The sequence below is a fragment of the Xyrauchen texanus genome, chromosome 48, assembly GCF_025860055.1.
Source record: "Xyrauchen texanus isolate HMW12.3.18 chromosome 48, RBS_HiC_50CHRs, whole genome shotgun sequence".
NCBI classification, from domain to species: domain Eukaryota; kingdom Metazoa; phylum Chordata; class Actinopteri; order Cypriniformes; family Catostomidae; genus Xyrauchen; species Xyrauchen texanus.
Window position 1 is genome coordinate 2,375,243 of NC_068323.1, and position 20,779 is coordinate 2,396,021.

General features: G+C 37.0%; 2 protein-coding genes across 3 annotated transcripts in view; one reads left to right on the forward strand and one right to left on the reverse strand.

Annotated features, from left to right (window-relative positions):
* Nucleotides 1-20,779, forward strand: part of LOC127639461 (SLAM family member 9-like) — a 235,745-nt gene that overhangs the window by 21,913 nt on the left and 193,053 nt on the right. The window lies entirely within an intron of this gene.
* The window catches only part of LOC127640016 (uncharacterized), a 59,211-nt gene continuing 45,304 nt past the window's right edge, over nucleotides 6,873-20,779 (reverse strand). The window contains exons 1-5 of one of the 2 annotated variants that reach the window (XM_052122391.1): nucleotides 16,895-16,978; nucleotides 14,071-14,400; nucleotides 13,577-13,660; nucleotides 7,167-7,259; nucleotides 6,873-7,049 (exon numbers count right to left, since the gene is read on the reverse strand). In XM_052122391.1, the coding sequence (XP_051978351.1) occupies nucleotides 6,967-7,049; nucleotides 7,167-7,259; nucleotides 13,577-13,660; nucleotides 14,071-14,400; nucleotides 16,895-16,943 (639 nt within the window). In that variant the 5' untranslated portion in view covers nucleotides 16,944-16,978 and the 3' untranslated portion in view covers nucleotides 6,873-6,966. Of the gene's footprint in view, nucleotides 7,050-7,166; nucleotides 7,260-13,576; nucleotides 13,661-14,070; nucleotides 14,401-16,894; nucleotides 16,979-20,779 lie in introns of those variants that run through there. The other variant, XM_052122392.1, reaches the window with a different exon arrangement.

Consider the following 20,779-nt stretch of genomic DNA (forward strand, 5'->3'; position numbering starts at 1 on the left):
ATGGCTCTCTCTAGCAGACATATGTAGAGCAGCGGGTTGGGCAACACCTAACACCTTTGTGAGGTTCTATAACCTCAGGGTTGAGCCAGTGTATCGCTTGTGCATAGCCCTTTCCCTCCCTTGAGGTGAAGACGTGCGCTCTTTTCCCCAGTTACGTTCAGCAGGAAGTGTGAACCCTGGACGTTCTTCCTCCCTAGCTTAGCGGCCGTTGAGTCTTCGGAGAGGCTCACTGTCAGCCTGTATGAGGCCACTAGGCCCCGTGCACTGAGGTAAGTGCTCCACATGTGCTGGTTGCCCCTTCGCAACCCTTTGTGATGTATATCCCAGAAAATGGTTTCCCTACCGGCAAACCAGCGTCTTCCTTGGACAGAGGGTCCTCTGCCCTAGGTCGCCGTGTTTGTAGTAACCCCTCCCCACCTTTGGGTAGGGTCTACCACGGCGCCGTTCCACACGATGTGCTTCCGCTGCTAGCCGGTAAGACCGTGTGTGAGTTCCACCTAAACCCCCTCTCGGGCCGGGTGTGGTCTCCACGGTGTCCTCCTCTTGGAGGACACCCCCAGCTTGGACCATTTATATTTGGCCCCCAGCCGAACGATTGCATTCCTTTTACAGGGGAGAAAAATAGAGAGAAGGCCCCGGCTGGGCCAGCCAGTCCTTATACTTCTGAGCAGTTAACTGTTCCCCCTAGGTGCAGGGGACCGCTTCATGCCTGCCAGTGTGTTGGGGTAGTTATCGCGACGGTTTGCTGCCCTGGCTACGAGGCACACAGAGGTTTGCCCGTCTCGCACCGCTTGTCTGCGTAACTCGGTTCAGCTCTGTGACGTTTTCCATGGGACCCCTAGTGTCAACTCAGCGACACAACGTCGACTGAGTTACAGACGGGGAACGTCTCGGTTACTGACATAACCTCCGTTCCCTGATGGAGGGAACGAGACGTTGTGTTCCCGCTAGCCACAATACTGAACCATCCGCTGAAAGCGCCGGGTCTTTGGCTCGGCTCCTCAATGCGATACCTGATGTGTATTTGCAGCGTCACTCCTTTTATACCCGTATGTCCGGGGGAGTGGCATGCAAATTCCATACGCCAATTCTCATTGGCCTTTTCTCAAAATCAGAGATGGCCGTGCTTCGCAGGAGCGACCCCTAGTGTCAACTCAGCGACACAACGTCTCGTTTCCTCCATCAGGGAACGGAGGTTACGTCAGTAACTGAGACGTTTTCTGTTTTCCCCTTGTGTGTTAATGTGGACTAGTCCGTTTGTATAAATGTGTCCCAGTTGTTTCATTTGGGAGGTCAGTTCAGTTGAGTTCTCTCATATTCCGTTATTGGAGTTTAGTTTTGTTCTGTTGACCTCTTTTATTGGCCTGAACATGGATTTGGATTATTTGGAACTTGCTGAACTACCCGCTGAAATGTCCGGGACGTTGTCTCAGCTCCTCAGCACAAAACCTAAATTGGAGTTGCCATTCCAGCTCCTTTTATACCCGTATGTCCGGGGGAGTGGCAAGCATATTCCTCTCTGCAATTTTCATTGGCCTTTTCTCAAAGATGTTTTGGGGCTCCCAAGAGCGACAACTAGTGTCACTACATCGACACAACGTTGAGTGTGTGACAGAAGGGGAAACATGTACATCCGAACTTGAGGTTGTTGTAATTGGTCACAAGACACAATTGATAAACTGGCTCCCAAGAGCGACCCCTAGTGTCACTACATCGACACAACATCTCGTTCTCTCCATCAGGGAACGGAGGTTATGACAGTAACCGAGATAATTTTTTTAATGAGATGTGCTGGTAGAATCAGGATGACACTGGATCAGGATGCTTTCATGGAGGGGGAATTAAAACCTTCAGTTTCACTTTGCTACTCACACAATGCCATTGTATGGTTTGAAATATTAATATAGTACATTTTCATAATAAATGATTGTGACTGTAATTTATCTGCTTGTTACATATTTTCTATGGTTGAGAACTGGTTAGGAATAGGCATGAATGTGTGTTTGGGTGCATAAATATATCTATAAATAGTGTAATGTATATCCAATTGTGAATTTTTAAGAGTATGTTTCATGATTTATATTGTTGATATTTGCTTAGGTTTAGAAATGGGGTTGAGTTTGGGGATATAACATATTATATATGATTGTATAATGTAATATCACACTAATATATTCATAACATAGCACACAAAATAATATTCAAAGATTGATATCTGACAATAACATTTTCTTGTTGAAAACAATGGGGATTCTCATCGAGTCATGGAGAGGATGCCAGGGGCACATTTAATGTCATCATGCAGATACGGGTGGCTTCTGCACAAGCGTCAAAATTGGATACTTAGGTAATGAGAATGGGTTGTATAATCAGGCCGGTAAATCCAGTTACATTGATGTCTGTTTCATTCCAGAACTCTCTGAATCTCTGATAGAGCTGATTTCTGCTGCTGCTGGAACTCTGTTGAGTGTGGCGGCAGTTTCGATGTTCTGTATCTGCAGGAAATGTAGAAAAACACATAAAGAGGGCAAGTATTGTCTCTTATACGCTGAAGTTATTTCATTTAAGAGCTTGTATCTGATCTGATCCTTAAAATGACTTTTTTGGTGCAACTAAATGCAGTCAGGTTGATTCAATCCTATTTTTTATTTGAATAAAACCAGTTTATTTAGATATTAGCACATTAAGCAATTTTTTTTGTTACCTGAAACATATATATATATATTTTTTTTTGCCTAAATATGACTAAATATTACCATTAATGTTTTAAAATGCAGAAGATAAATGAAAATGTACATTTTCTTAAGCAACCACATCATTTTGTGCTGCTTCTATGACTCTATAATGTCACGTGTCAAGTGAGTTTATGTCTGGACTTCAACATGCAGTCCTCCAACTATGTACAATGCACAAACCATCCATGATGGAATGAGTATGTGTACCTGAGTCTGTTATAAAATCATTAAAATGTGTTGTTTTTCAAAATAGTTTTTGAGAAAAGTGTGTTGATATCATAAAATAGCATGGTCTGTGGAGTAATAGAGAGAAAAATAAGTATTTATAAAGTCAATATCAGCCACTTGATTTGATCTGAGTGAAAGTGAATAAAAACACAGATGTTTTTGACCCTGAAGCTGCAGGGAATTGTACCTGGAGACGCCAGATAACAAGTGGATATAGAGGTATTGAGGTGACATGACACGCTTTCACTATGAGACCAGGTTGTAAATGTGTGGGCCCACAGCTTATTCAAGGCCCCTAAACAGGTCCCTGTGACTATGAGGGCCCCTCTTACGGGACCCTTTTGCCTTCCTGTTTCTAAATAAGTTTTGAGGCACTCTTTAACCCAATAATGCCGCACGTATCGTACATGACTTTCTAAAGCCTCTACATCATCATCACGATGTGTATAAGATGTGTGCGGTCTCCTGATGAAAGTTTTCATGCATTCAAGCAACATGTGCTTAAAATTGTAATATTTTGTAGAAAAATAGGTTGTTATAGACTATTATTTCATATGTTAGGCTTTATATGGTTAAGCTATTGTATATAAGGGCTGTCGAACAGAAATGTTCATTATAATATTCATTACTATAACTGCATGTTTGCCCCACATTACAAAAAATGACTTGTTTTAGGTGTTTGGGAAAAAGAAGATATTCATATTTTACTGTGTGGTTCAAAGGTAATGATTAAACTAGATATGAAAAGTCTGTTGAGATAAACTATAATGTTTTTCTGAAAGTTTAAAATAGATTGACATGCTTTAAGTTTGACATTTTTACAGGTTTTTCAGTAAGAAAGAAAGAGGAGAGCATATTCAAGTGTATTAAAGGGCTTGTGTGTATCAGATTTGAGAGCTGAAGTTTAAAATCACGAACATTCAGGAACAGACTCTTAACTCATTTACTCATTCTGTGAATGTAATGTGGTCTAGGGGGGTTTTTTGGACACTTTGAAAAGGCTTAAATGATGCCTTCATGGGGCTTTTTTGATGGAGATTAATAATGGCAGCCAAGCTGTAGGATCTTTCCAAACAGAATTTCCCAAAAAATGACCAAATGACCACAATTTTTGAGCTCCACACCTTTCAGTCCATTGAAGCTCTGGTAAAGGTTTTGAAGGAAATAGGGTTTAGGGATGATCACTTCTGTATGGAACGCACCCCATCATTCAGATGAGTTAGAAAAGATTTTTCAGCGTGAGCCAGAACTGCCTGAACTCTTTTCAAGTTTCACCAGACCGATATGTACATGATGTAGGAGTCTATTTGTTCAATTCTTCAATATTCAAAGTTTTATGAAATTAAAATACTTACTTAAATGTTACATGCTCGTTTTTTTTCCCTTTTGTATCATAATTTGTAGTTTTTACATTGAGTTCACATTATGTATAACAAAAGTTAAAATGTTTCTGTCTCTTTAAGAGCAGGGGCTGTTCAGCGAATATGTTTCAGTTGAGCGGTTTCTTCACCACATCTGTGTGTTTGAATTAATCTGACTGTAAATAACAAAGCACGTATTAAAAGAGACTTAAATGAATGTAAATGCATAGATCTCAACTTTAAGAGATAATTGGCCCCGGGGCCCTTACTGGTCATAATCCGCCCCTGAGTTTATGACATTCATTTTCTGTATAAGTAATAAAATCACTAGAAACACAAGGAGCAATATATTAATATGAGGATTGTCCCAAATCGAGAGTCTCGATACATCGATACACCCATCCCTACAGAAAGCACATGACCTTTATTCATGATCAGGTGAAACTGCACAACAATGTCCTGTTTTTACATGTCTTTCTATGTCAGGTCATATACACTGATAGAGCAGTTACTCGGCATCCATACATTTTAAGCTGTAACATGATACTGGTTTGGGGAACCAGAGGTTTAGGAGCCCCCTGCTGGTTGAATGATTAAATGAACTGCATATCAATTCTAAATGAAACACGTATCTTTGTACATACCTAGTATATTATAACCTTCAGTATTTTCTGTCAACACTAATGCAATGCAGATTCAGGACAGAAACTGTTTAAATATGCAGATGATTTTGGTCACGTTAATGCAGAGAGATGATTTAAAGGAATATTCATATAGAAATCATATAAGTCATATATTGCAATAATGTCGAGCACGTTCTCTGTTGTTAAACGCTCAAAGACAAAATAACTCACTATAAACTGTACAGTAACGTTCTTTCAACAGTAATCCAATAAAACAGTGAATAAAACTTCTATTACTTCAGTCTCTTAAAATGAAATACATAATAAATGAATTTAGCAGATAAAGAGTTAAAGACACTGTATCTACATAATCCTTTCATTGTAAACATTACCCAACAACATCTCACTTTACTCAAATAAAACATGTATTACACACAGATGAGCAAAATTCAGAATCAGAATCAACTTTATTGGCAAGTATGCTTACACATACAAGGAATTTGTCTTGGTGACAGGAGCTTCCAGTCAACAACAATACAAACAATACCAAAAACAGCAGCAAGACATAGGTAATTAAAAACAAAAAAGAACACAAAATAAATAATTATACACATACACTCACCTTCATACATACCCACATACACACACGTAGTGCAAATCTAATACAATCTGTTATATAAAGAACAAAAACCTGTATATTATGTACAGAGCAATGTAATTAATGGCAGAAGTGGCCACATTATATGGATTCACATTATAATCATGATTTATAGTCAAAGAGTTTGTGAAGTACTGCTGACTGAAAGTATAATCTCAATAAATGTGCAGTCTCGATTATTAATCTGAGAATATATCATCATCATATTTCTTATCATGTTTTCTGTGACTTGTGTTTTCCTACAGAAAGTTCAAGAAGAGGATGAGGTGGTGTACGCAGGATTAATGAAACGATAATCAAACACTCTTGATTCGGTTTCCTCAGAAATGAGTTTATTATCGTCTGGATTATCACATATGCTTTTATTTGTGTTGTGACATTTAAAATGTAATTAAATTATTCACAATCTTTATTGTTCTTAAGTAAAAAACACTTAATAAAGACGATAAATATACAAAAGATAGTAGAGCGGGACATTGTTCATTAAAACACATCATGAGGTCAATAAAGTGTCAATGAAACCTGCCATTAAAAAGTGTTTTCAGGAAGATTTCAACAATAAAATAAATATTGCAATAAATTGTTTATATTATTAACCTGTAAACACAAACACGTGACATCAGAGAACACAGTTCATTGATTATATAGTTGACTCTTGTCTGAATATTGGTTGAGGCGGTTTCATGTTGTTCACTTGTTTACCAACAACTATTACAAATATTTATTTGGATTTTTAGTTTAGAGCATTTAATTGAGAAAATGTATTTTAATTTAATAGAGGATTCAAATCAAACCTTATATACTGTGTGTTTAGATTATGAATTACTCAAATCTTAAGACCCAAATATACTCAACATGTACATGATCACAGTCACTGTGTGTTTCTCATCATGAAGAACATTGTCAATATGCAGCTTTATTAATTAGAGACTCTCATCACCCCATTATACACCAACAACAGAAGTTTATTATTTGTTTTGTTTCCAATATAAATATGTAAAACTCATTTAAAACAATGTACATTTTCTTTAGCAGCTTTACTACAGAACCAAATACTGATATCTGAGAATGTTGAATATTGAAAATACAAATAAATACAAATACTTAAAAATATCTAAAAATCCTTTAAAAAAAAGAAACATTTACTTGAGAAGCAGCATATCAGATATTTAGACTTTAAGAGAATAGATCTTAAATATAAGTGTATTTTGTATAAACTTATATTTAAGATAAATTCTCTTAAAGTGTAAATATCTGATATGCTGCTTCTCAAGAAAATGTTTCTTTTTTATAGGATTTTTAGATATTTGTAAACAGAAACGACAAAAATAAGACAAACAGAATAATCAGTTAGTTAATCTTCAAACTTGTTGCTGATTTTTGTCCTCGTGTCGTCTTTCTTCAGTCAGAACGTCAGTTTCAGAAGTCTGCACTTTTATTAAACCTGGAGAAAAAGAGATGATTGTAATAATAGCTTCTTTCTTAATCATTATTATTAACCACAACATCAGTGAATCTAACTGTGATTTAGTTTGCAGTTTAAGATAAAGACAACACTTGCCTTTTACTCTGTGTTTCCTGAAGCAGATCACAGCTGAGATTATAACAATTAATACTGCAGACATAAATACCGTATAGAGAATGGTGAAAGAAACTAAAAAGATAAAGAGAAACAAACATTAACTTCTATAAAGTGAAACACTTTTATCACTGATAATCAATCGATCAATCAGTATTTAAAGCTGCAGTGTGTTTAATAAACAGAGACTGTAAGACCATCATTCATTGGTTAATGTTTTACTGTGAACACTGTGTCTCTGTGTCTATAAAACATTCCTCCTGTTCTGAGTGACACCTGACAACAACACTGACTCCACCAATGGCGTGAGCTGGGGGCGGGGCTATCTATTTGTATTCATAAATAAACACTAACACTAGATAGAGGCTCATAAATAAACACTAACACTAGATAGAGGCTCTCTTAACCAGCACCCCTATATTTGAGAATTTTCTGAAAATGACATACCCAAATACAAATGTCTGTAGCTCCTAAACCATATGGTCCACATTCATAACTCTGATATTTTTTTAAACTAGACACTTGAAACTTTGTTACCCAAGAGTCATATTAATTCAAAAGTAGCATAGGAACAGAGTAAAACAAGGTCAAATTTACATGAAAGTGACTCACGATTTCTATGAATGAACTTCATTTAGGGAAAAATGTATCAGACTTTTATGTTAAAGGCCTGAAAACACCATAAAGATAAAACTGAATGTCCGACCATGTTCTGATTCAAATTTGAAGATGATACTCCCAAAAATGTAGTTTCTGTAAGCTTTTATTCAGGGAAAGTCTAGGCGTCCTTTCCAAAAGGCCATTTGGAGACTCCAAATGGACATCTGGTAACCAAATGACATAAGGAGTAAACACTACATACTACATACATGTATATCAATTCAGAACTGTTCTGCTCATCAAAACCACACAAGAAAAAATGATTTCAGCACAACATTTTAACATTTTAACAAAATACTCTTTATTTTGAACAATTCTGATGCAAAAACAGTGAAACAAAAAAAACTCACTTCATGTATGCATTTCAAAAGTGATCGTTTTACAACTAATTAATAAATTATATAAAAAGAAAACAACATTTGTAATTGCAACAGTGTTTTTTACTCAAATAAATTACAATAAACTGATAATTATAATAAATATCCAATTACTAAAAGAAAAAAAAGCAATTACAGTATTTACAGTATTTATGTTGATCCAAGGCAGTCACTAACAAGGTTTGTTACCAACTGGAAACCAAAGCCACTGAAAGACAGGAAAGATAAAGATATTTTTGTTATATTATATGCATCATAAATATAATGTGTGTGTGTGTGATATAAATATTATGTCTTTATGTATAATATACAGCTATCACCTAGCTACTAGTGTAGCCTCGTGTCTTTGCTAGTCATTTTATAATCAAAAACATGATATGAACAGAAAAACTGCCAATACTTCATAAACATAAAAACTCAAGACGATGTGTTTCAACTTACTGATCTAATACGGGATCGAGTCCATGGAGAAACATCTCCTCTTCAGCCGAATCGACACTTCGACACCGTGCTCTCTCTGTCTAAGATGTCTGTTTCTGCGTCTTTCTGCTGTTCTTCGTCGCTACTCCTCATTAACTCCTCCAAAACACTCTCAACACCACAAAAACTCCTCTTCAGTCGACGATCCATGATGTAGATTGTTAGATATAATGTTAGAATAAATCCGGCGTTGAAACGAGCTCCGTGTAGCAAAACAATGGTAAAAACTGTGCGCTGTGCGTAAAATGATGAAGAGCGCACGTGGACGCACTTGTATTAGACCTATGTATTAGACAGATCTTCTGAGGTAAACTAAGCAAACTGTCAATCACTGCAATCGTGTTTTAGTTGGTTAATACTCCCATCCATCAAAATTTTGCTGACCAGACATTGGGTGGCTTTTATCCAGTCAAAAACCGAGGTGCGAGAGTGACAGGTCCCGCAGCCTGTTGGTGCGCTCCTTCATATTTTGGTCATTACAGAGCCTCTGATTGAAGGAGAGAAACAGGGAATGGCTCATTTTATCGGAAACAGTCCAAACTACGGGGAGAGATGGTTTTGAACATTGGAATACAAATTAGAATCGATATTTCATTGAAAGTGAACATGATGGATTACTCTAACTGGAAGCGCTCATGAAAACTGAGGAGGATATTTCGTTTTTTTCCCTATTTTTTTGGTTGTTTTGGATTAAAAAGTGGGATGCATTTTGAAGAGTAGACCCTTACGTTGAAATGTATGCTGGTGTTTCTTGGATTCGTCCGGACTGATCTGAACCATAGGAGATGAAAGATGAGTATTGCCGTTCATTTTGTTCATATTTACAGGGTCTGTCTGTCAGCATTTAATTTAACCCTTTCCTCTCTGGTGTATTGATTGCAAAAACAAGTTCAGAACGTGATTTTTGAGTGTTTTATACGGTGGCCCAGTCGTGCACAACACAACGAAATTCAAAAAGCAAACATAAGTTCACAACCATAGGCGGAAATCGCGGGGGGGTCAGGGGGGTCAGGACCCCCCCTATCTGAGGGTTGTCCCCCCCCTAAAATATCATTAAAATATTTGTAATGTAAATAATATAATTATATATTCTTAAAATAATTGTTTAAGAAATAAAATAATACAAATGCAAATGGGGCAACAACAAAAAAAACCTTGGTGTCCCCTTCAAAAATTGCTCTTGAGAATTGTTATGTTTATTGTCCCCCCCAACATTTTGATGAAATTTTCGCCCCTGTTCACAACACAACGCAAAAAAGCCGCAACACAACGGAAACAAGCCACAACACAACGGAATAGCCACAACACAACGGAAATGCTCCCGACCACTAGGGGGACAGGTGGTCTCCGGAAACGGTAAATTGCTCTCAATCTCCCATGCGTTATCGCTGGCGGTCTGGATTAGTGATGGGCAATCCGGCTCTTTTACGTGAGTCGGCTCGTTTGACTCAGCTCACTGAAAAGAGCCGCTCTTTTGGCTCACAAGCGGCTCTTTAAAAAAAAATGTTTTCTCTATGATAGGTGTGAAAACAATTCTAATTCAATTATTAAATGAAATCATACTCGCAATGTCTCACAATTTCTTTAAAAATACATTGATTTGTTATGAAAAAATAATACTATTAAGCATTTGCATTAGAACTTTTTAATGTATAGAAACAACATTCAAAACAAATACAATCTGAACATAATAGAACCCATATTAAAGAAAAGCTGTTTCTCGAAGCTCGCTAGCTTCACAGTTGGGTGCACAGTTAGCATATGCCGGTGTAGGTTGTGCGTAGAACCGGCTTTATGCGATGTTTTTTTTGGCAAATTCTACACTGTGCTTTAACATTGTCCACATCATTAAAGTGGTTCCAAATGCTGCTGTGCTTCCGACTCATTTTCCTGCTTTTGCTTTGTTTTCACATGTGTTTTTCCTCTCCTCTCCTCCGAGTTTGACGCTGTGTGTGTGTGTGTGTGTGTGTGAAATATCGGCTTTTTAGTGCCGACGCTGCCCCCTAGTGGTCGGGATCATTTCCGTTGTGTTGTGGCTATTCCGTTGTGTTGTGGCTATTCCGTTGTGTTGTGGCTTGTTTCCGTTGTGTTGCGGCTTTTTTGCGTTGTGTTGTGGCTTGTTTCCGTTGTGTTGTGAACTTATGTTTGCTTTTTGAATTTCGTTATGTTGTGAACTACTGGGCCACCGTAGTTTTAGCTATCAAATGATGCATAGTTTATGATAGTTGATTGAATATTTGTTATAAAACAAAGGTAATAAAATTATAAACACGCCCCCACGGCCCGCCCACCCCTGCGGGTATAAGGCGATAAATAAACACTCATGATGATAATATAGAAGATTATACAGAATGTGTTTCTTCAATGTCTTAAATACATCTAAGAGAAACGATTGAATCTAACAACACATTCTGTCAATCATGTGTTACAGTGTGTAAGATCTATTACAGTTTTTGCCCGTTGCTTGAACACTATAGACCCATGCTTAGACTAAAGTAACACAACTTGAAGCTTTTGTTACCATACCTCAAACACATGTACCCATACCTTAAACAAAAGCGCTGCTTTGCAGTCTAGTTGCAATTCTGTAACACACTTGGTCCTTTATGCAACACATTGGTCCTGCATACTACACTCTATTTCATACATAAGACACTTCGTTCAAAAATTTAATCTCAAATACACACCTGAAGGCACTTACTTGCAAAACTGAGAAGGAAGAGGAAGAGGAGGAGGAAGATGAGGAGGAGGACAAGGTCAAGGTCGAAGAGGCCATGCACGGACCCCTATTTCTGATGATATAAGAGCAACTTTGGTGGACCATGTCATCAACCATGGCCTGACTATGAGGGAAGCTGGGCAGAGAGTCCACCCACATCTAAGCCGCTTCACAGTGGCATCTGTAATAAGAACATTCCGACTAGAAAACAGGTATGTCGTCACCTCTCTACCTTCTACTCTACTCAGATGGTATTTACAGCACTGTACTACAGTAGATCACATTACCACATCACGTGTACAGGGTATTGCAGGGTGCTAATGCTCCTTTTGCAGCCAAAGTGGTAGTTTTTGTGAAACATACCATGATTCAGGGGCGTCGGACTGGGGGTAAAACCAGTACTGATTACCAGGGGCCCCAAGGGGAGAGAGGGCCCTTGAAAAGTCTGGAATATATTTTATTTGGAACATGGGGGCCCATCAGGACTGCCTATACATAGGGCCCTTGTACTATGCCCCTGCCATGATTACTTACAGTATATTGAGATGTTTCAGTACAGTGGATGATATAGTATATACAGTAATGTAAGAAAAAGAAGCAAACCGATGACAATTTGTGGTTGTATTTCTCTAGAATGACTAGAAGACCTTCTGGGGGAGGACGCCAACGCCTGTTCACACAACAGCAGGAACTTGCCATTGTGGACCTAGTGAGGGCAGACAATGCCATCCGTCTCCACCAGCTACGACAGAAAATACTTGCAGACAGGCAAGTGTTCAACAACATTAACCATGTGAGCATCACCACCATCAGATGCATCTTGAGAGCTGCTTCACCATGAAGCAGCTCTACAGGGTCCCATTTGAGAGGAACAGTGTCAGGGTCAAAGGACTTCGAGCTGAATATGTACGGGTAAGTGTAACTGTCCTTTACATTTACAATACAGTATTGGTGAAATCCAGTAGCAGCTGAATATGTACCATATCAGTACCACATGGATCCATTCGGAGAGCTACACAGGTACCTGTTTGATGGGGTGAGGGTTCTGTATGTGTAGCACTGTAGTGCAGTAATATGTTGTTTTGTTACAGAGAATCTTGGTCATGGATGGAGCAGCACAGCCTCATGAATTCATTTTCATTGATGAAGCTGGATTCGACCTGAGCAAAACAAGAAGAATTGGGTCGTAATGTAATTGGCCAAAGGGCAATTGTGCACGTCCCGGGGCAGCGCGGGGGCAATATCACATTGTGTGCCACCATAAGCCTTCGAGGGCTTCTGCGTTATCATGCAAAACTAGGTCCATACAATAGCCAACATATTCTCACATTTCTAGATGCTCTCCATAATATAGTTGTACAGAATGGACCAGATCAGCCCAGGTTTGTGGTGGTATGGGATAATGTCAGTTTCCATCGGGCTGCTCTGGTCCAGGCCTGGTTCACCAACCACAATCAATTTGAAGTGGTATACTTGCCCCCTTACTCACCATTTTTAAACCCTATAGAGGAATTATTTTCGGCTTGGAGATGACGTGTATATGACCGCCAACCACATGCCCGCATGCCTCTTCTGCAGGCAATGGAACAGGCCTGCGGCGACATTCAGGAGACAGCAATCCATGGATGGTTTCGACATGCAAGGGCATATTTTCCCCGGTGCCTAGCGGGAGAAGACATTGCTTGCGATGTCGATGAGGTCCTGTGACCAGACCCCAACAGACGGCGGGACAGTGCTGCAATGTACAATATTGAGTAGGCCTATTTGCTTTTTTGGTTGTTTGAAAATGTGCCTCCTGAAAATATGCCTTCTGAATAAACAGTGAAAATCAAAGACTGCAGTGTTTTATATAAAGTAGACTAGTGTGATCCCCCTGATCTGAAAGTGTATGCATATGATGCAAGTATGTGTCATTTTGTCATCAGAGTTACATTTTTGACAAAGGAATGTTCGGTTTTGATAGCAGAGTTTCAATTTGACACAGATGTGAATGGTTTATTTCCCAATGTTGTGTCATGTTTACTTGTGTGTAGAGTTTTGGCACAATGAGCGAAGTTTTGCAAAATGTGTTCAAGCAATGGGCAAAAACTGTAAACATATTAAAATCATTTCATTTATGACATCCAGATCATCTCATTAAATAAACACTGACGCACCTGAACGTGATCGACCGGGAGTAGACACACCAATCTCATCAATCTCATTAATCACATTAATATAATCAGTCTCTGATTTCTTCTCTGAAGACAGAAACACAGAGTCATCAACAATCACAATATAAACATTCACTGGTTTTAAAACAGAAACAGAATTTCCTCTTACAGTCTCATTTTCTAAAGGCAGTTTATATATAGTTTATTGTCTCATATTAAACTGATTTTATATGTATTACACAAACAGATCTTCAGTTTTATGCTACAGATAGTTAAACATGCTCTTTCCTTCTCAAACTAATAACTCGACAACTTCACAATTTACAAATGAGTCCCACAAACAGACTGAAAATGCACTTGTGTTCATCCCAAAGCAGCAAAGACATCATTCAAAGTGAATTACAGGAAGAAACTCTGAATGTTTCAAGCAGTCAGTAATAAACACATGAGTGAGTTTCATTTGATTTCTAACACACAGGAAACATTAAGATACTCACCATTAACAGTTAAACTGAATGTTGTGTATGAGACTTTATTACTGGTTATTCTGAGTGTATAAAGTCCCGAGTGTTCAGTTGTGATGTCTCTGATGGTGAGAGATCCAGTTTTACTGTTCAACTCCAGTCTGCCTTTAAATCTCCCATCAAGAACATCATCATATACACGCATGCTGTCGGCCTTTCCATTGATTTGAGCAAGACGAGTGCCTTCAGGTCCAAAATACCACCCAATCAGATCACTTTCCAGTTTTTCAACATTTGTGTCTAGAGTGACTGAATCTCCCTCGATCACTGACTTGATTTCATCCGTGTCAACTCCAAACACACCTGATGAACACACAGAAAGTTTCCAGGTTTGTAAACACATGATCAGCACTCACAAGTTACTTTTTCTTAATTAAGAGACACGTTAGACATTATTCACAGAAACGTCATAATTAATATCTGATGGGAATGTAAACGAGGCTTTGAGGAACAGAAGAACAGTTTTATGTATAAAGCTGCAGAATCTCCTTCATCATATCTTTATTTCTGTTCCTCAGTTTCATTCATGTAAATATTCTCTGAATCATCGTCTGTAAATAATTCTATAAAGTGGCAAATCCTTACAATAGTTTTACCCTTTCTTCTGTTAATCATTTTAGCAATTTTGTGTTTCACAAACAACAACAATAAACCCACATAGTGCCCTTTAATGGGACAGTTCACCCAAAAATGATTCGTTCATTATTTATGCACCCAGTGTCTTTCTAATCCTCAAGGATGAAAGATGGGAACAGTGCTCTTGTTTTCCATTCAATGAAAGTGAGTGGTGACTGAGATCAGACATCAGTTTCAATGGAACACAAGAGATGTTAGAGACTGACAGTCTCAGTCACCATTCATGTTCATTGTACGTAAAACAAGAACACTTTCTAACACTTTTCTAAAGGAGGTAGTAACTTCCCAGAGGATAGATGAACTTACTACAGGTACAAATAATACAGTATCATCAATTATAAAAGTATATTCACAAAAATTATTCCCAATTATATTTTTGTCAACAAAAATTATTTAAAGCTTGGCTGTGTAATCCAGAGAGGCTAGCAGTTAGCAAGTTAGTTTTGAAAGCATAGAGCCCGCCCTCACTTCAGAGGTGTCTCTATCCTATCATCCATATATATATATTTTCTTTATTTATGCCACTTAAATTATTGATTGTGATCAGGAAGAGATTTTCAACCAGTATAACTAAAATGTTTCTGGAAAAGATCGCACACACAAGATTTATGGTGAGAACGGACTCAACAGAGAGAAAGTCCATCACTAGTAATTATCAACTGCAGAACTATATAAGATAAGCTATTAATCATCATCATCATCATCATCATCATCAATCCTTTATTTTATTTTCAGGAGAACATTAAGTTCCCTCGTGACCCTCAGACATGTTATAACAGGTAAACACAGCTGCAGTTCATACATTTATTAGATGGTTGGCTTGATTTTGTGCATCAGTTGTCAGTTTTTGTGTTTCTCTCACTATGATTCATATGTGAAAAGTGTCCATTGTTGTGAATCCACGTCTTCTTTTGGGTTAGGTGTAAGACATGCATTAGGTGCAGGTTAAATTGGTAAACATTTAATAACTAACACTCTCAAAGCTGACAGGACTCTGTATTCACATTGCCAGATTGTCTCATAATGGCAAATATTGGTAAACAATGTAAATAAAGTTTGTTTGCACTTGTTTAAAGGAATGGTAAATTGGTACATTTAAGGACTTTTCAGTGAATCTTAGTGTGTTTACTGTTAATCAGTGCAACTAAATACTAACTGTTGTATTTAATTTAAGGTTTGTTCTGTAATTCGATAAAAACTGAATCATTAAATATTGTATTTAGATTAAAACCTGTAAAAGTACAATCTAAACACAGACACTGCCAGTCAAGTCTGAGATGATTTGAATCTGTTTTATACAGTATTATTTGTCTTCGGAAATAAAACTGGTATTTTATAATCTTTAGCGTGTGTTAACTCTTAATTGAAGGATCATAATAATTCAGGAAATACCTGTAAAATAACTGTGTTTCTCTGCAAAGCCTTTCATAAAAATGTCTGTAAATGTTTTTTCACTTTATTTGAATTAAGATATTTTACTTTAATTTGACGGTTTTGGTTTGGCAGCCGCAGTTTTAACCTAAAGGATAACATTTATTTTAATAGTGCCGATTATTCATTGTAAATTATATTTTTAATGAAACAGTCATAAGGATATTTAAAATAATGTAGAATTCGTACAATAATACAAACATGCGTTGACATAAAACACATCCGTATGTACAAATCTAATAACAACAATACAGGTAATCTCTTCACACTGGCATTAACAGATTGAAACTGGTATAACCGGTTTGATGATTAAAGACTGTTTCATGTTTCATGTTGACTGTCACGCTGGTGATTATGTGCGTCTGTAATTGTGTTATAATATGGCGTTGACTCAGCAGAAAATAAAGAGATTGACTCTGTTTAGAGTGTTTAATTGAAGTTAAAACAGCTTTTAATAAAATTAACAGTAAAATAGAGACTTTTCTTTAAATATTCAGAACTCAAAACTACATTGTAAGAGGAAGTTCAGAAATCTAGTGCCGTGTGAACAAAACTATACAATTATCAACTTATTCCTCAAATATATTATTCACAGAAAATTAAAGTTTGCTGCTCTTTTTTTTTTTATAAATAAAGTATAAAAATGATAAACATAATGAAAAATAAAGTATGAAACTGTATGAAAATAATAATATATAAAATAAATGGTTAAATAATGATAATAACTCACCATTGACAATGAAGAGTTGTAGAGCGAGTAAACTCCAGCAGTACTTCATGATGTTCTTAAAGAAGAAACAGACTTAAACTCTGGTGTGATGTAGAAGAGATGATCTGGTGTGCGTGAGTTCCTTTTATCAGCTATAGTAAAATCCCTCCCTCTTCAACAGGTTTCAGCAGAAATGAAAGTGTATTTGTACTCATCAGCCCCAGACATTGTTGAGCTCTATAGAAAAACACTGGAGAAAGAAATAATATACTTAATAATAACACAAATAGAAATAATAACATGCATATTTTACTGACTTTACATGAGTGAAATAATATATATATATATTTATTCCTCAACATTCAAGAAGGCCATGATCTTTATACGGGACAATGCTCCATCACATTCATCCAAGTACTCCACTGCTTGGCCCAAATAATGACTTGACCCCCTTCATCACCTGATATAAATCCTATTGAGAACTTGTGGGCCCTTCTCAAATGTGAATGAAGACAATATCCTCTCTGAACAGCGTTTGGGAGGCTGTGGTTGATCGTGAACAGGTCAAGAAACTGACTGACTCATGGATGGACGGCTCATGGCCGTTATTGAGAAGAATTGTGGCTATATTGAAAGGTCAAAAATGTTTCACTTATTTGTTGCACCTACTCTACAAATTCAGAATAAACAATTGAGTGTGGAGAAATTATTTTTGTAATTTAGTTATCTAATAATTGTGCACACTTTTATATTCCCCTGAGAGACAAAACTCACTTTTTCAGGTTTGAGGTTCAGTAATATTTTGGACTGACAGATCATTGGGTTTGTTCATCAATCAAATGAATCCTGAGGAACACAATTTGCCTAATAATTGAGCACACAGAGTATATATATATATATATATTATTTCTTCTTCTTTGACTGCTGCATCACATTTCACTGCTTTTCGTTTAGTGTTTTCGTTATTAACGTTGTGTGCCAAGTTAAAATAGTTCCTTTATGTAACGTTTAATGGTGTACTCAAATGTTGTTTATGATTCGCTGGCCAATATTACCGTAGCCTATATGCTTTATAGTAACTCATAACAATGTCAATGCAGCAACACGCTAAAGAGTTCAGTCACAGGTGCCATTATAGAAATACCCCGTTTACTAGAGTCATGAATAATTTATCTATTCTGCCAGCAAAAGTGTCCAATAACAGGAGGGTTACAGAGGTAATGTGGGTAATATTCGTGTAGTCATCGTATCTCAACATGCTGCCGCTCATGAGGCAAAACAGCTAAAAACAGCTTTTATTAGGATCCTGACATTACTCAAGTGGTCATCTCATGTGAGTGTTGAACATTTTAAACAGACTTCATTAAACAAGTCATGTTTGGAAAGAATATTGCACATGATTCTTGGACAGATTTTTACACTGTTTGCAGATGAGCACAACACCTGAAACCAAACTGAGACGTCTCGAAGTGTTTCAAAGATCAATTAACACAGCATCTTACAGATGTGGGCTCTTGCGCAAGACGCTGAACAAACAGTGAGACCACAAAGACCAGCACATGTTTACATAAAACAGTGCAGACAGAAAGACTCCTTGAACTGCAGAATAATGCTGAAATACAGGCCAATAATCCTGACCCAACACTAACATGCTATAGTGCTAATATTAAACTGAACCAAGTTGAAAGTTTGTGGTATCTTGGTGTTTTCTGAGGCTTCCAAAAATCTTTCGCTTCAGAAATCCTTGTTCCTGTTGGCATTCCTGTCAGAGATCAGATATACTACTTTTGTCCCATATAAATCACGGGTTTAATTAGTGTGAGAAAGATCTTGCAGTTATTATATAAAAATCACAAAGGGTTTTTCTTTTCCACATGAACAAAAACAGGGAACAGAAAAGTAGGAACGGGACGTCAGGGATGGTTGTAAAACTTTGTCAAACCATGAACAACTCAAAGAGGTTTGAGGACTCTCAAATCTTAAGACATGTAGATTTATATGTCGACTTCAAAAAGCAGTTTTAGAAAGATTGTCACAGACTTCCAGAATTGATGTTGAACATACGGAGAGTTCCAGTATTACAAATGACCTGAGACTTGATTAAACTCTAATAAGAGTTCAAGTTGGAGCAACATGAGAGTTCAAAACTAAATCCACATTATAAAGTTTGTATTTGACCTAAGAGACATGAACAACATGATGTGCGTGTTTGATATAATTCTCCTCTTTGTGTAAAATGTATTAATATTTTGACCTTCTGGCGGTTATTGTGTGTACACATACGCTTTGTTCTTTAGATGCTTTAAAGCTTTTATTGATCTGCTTAGATGATGATTGACGGCTGGTTCGACCGGTCTGACCTGTAGCTTTATTTCAAAGAATTTCATCAGAAGTGGATCTTTAAAGAAGTTGTTGTGACAGAAGAGTAATAATGCTGCATTTATGTCATGTCTGAGTTAATTGAGTTTCTATCTTTCACTTCTTTGTTGAGCTCGTAATTACATGTAAGAAAACGTTGAATTCTTTTCAGATTTGACAGTCGTGAAATTTTTTTCATGAGATGTGCCGGTAGAATCAGGATGACACTGGATCAGGATGCTTTCATGGAGGGGGAATTAAACCCTTCAGTTTCACTCTGCTACTCACACAATGCCATTGTATGGTTTGAAATATTAGTATAGTAAATTTTTATAATAAGTGATTGTGACTGTAATTTATCTGCTTGTTACTTATTTTCTATTGTTGAGAACTAGGAATAGGCATGAATGTGTGTTTGGGTGCATAAATATATCTATAAATAGTGTAATGTATATCCAATTGTGAATTTTTAAGAGTATGTTTCATGATTTATATTGTTGATAATTGTTTAGGTTTAGAAATGGGGTTGAGTTTGGGGATATAAAATATTATATATGATTGTATAATGTAATATCACACTAATATATTCATAACATAGCACGTAAAATGTTCTTGTTGAAAACAATGGGGATTCTCATCGTGTCAAGGAGAGGATGCCAGGGGGCACATTTATCGTCATCATGCAGATACGGACGGCTTCTGCACAAGCGTCAAAATTGGATACTTAGGTAATGAGAATGGGTTGTACAATCAGGCTGGTAAATCCAGTTACACTGATGTCTGTTTCTGTTTCATTCCAGAACTCTCTGAATCTCTGATAGAGCTGATTTCTGCTGCTGCTGGAACTCTGTTGATTGTGGCGGCAGTTTTGATGTTCTGCATCTGCAGGAAATGTAGAAAAACACATCAAGAGGGCAAGTGTTGTCTCTTATACACTGAAGTTATTTCATTTAAGAGCTTCTATCTGATCTGATCCTTAAAATGACTTTTTTGGTGTAACTAAATGCAGTCAGGTTGATTCAATCCTATTTTTTATTTGAATAAAACCAGTTTATTTAGATGTTAGCACATTAAGCAATTTCGTTTGTTACCTGAAGCCTTTTTATTTTATTTGTTTTGCCTAAATATGCCTAAATATTACCATTAATGTTTTAAAATGCAGAAGATAAATTAAAATGTACATTTTCTTAAGCAACCACATCATCTTGTGCTGCTTCTATGACTCTGTAATGTCACGTGTCAAGTGAGTTTATGTCTGGACTTCAACCGCAGTCCTCCAACTATATAAAACGCACAAACCATCCATGATGGAATGAGTATGTGTACCTGAGTCTGTTATAAAATCATTAAAATGTGTTGTTTTTCAAAATAGTTTTTGAGAAAAGTGTGTTGATATCATAAAATAGCATGGTCTGTGGAGTAATAGAGAGAAAAATAAGTATTTATAAAGTCAATATCAGCCACTTGATTTGATCTGAGTGAAAGTGAATAAAAACACAGCTGTTTTTGACCCTGAAGCTGCAGGGAATTGTACCTGGAGACGCGTAT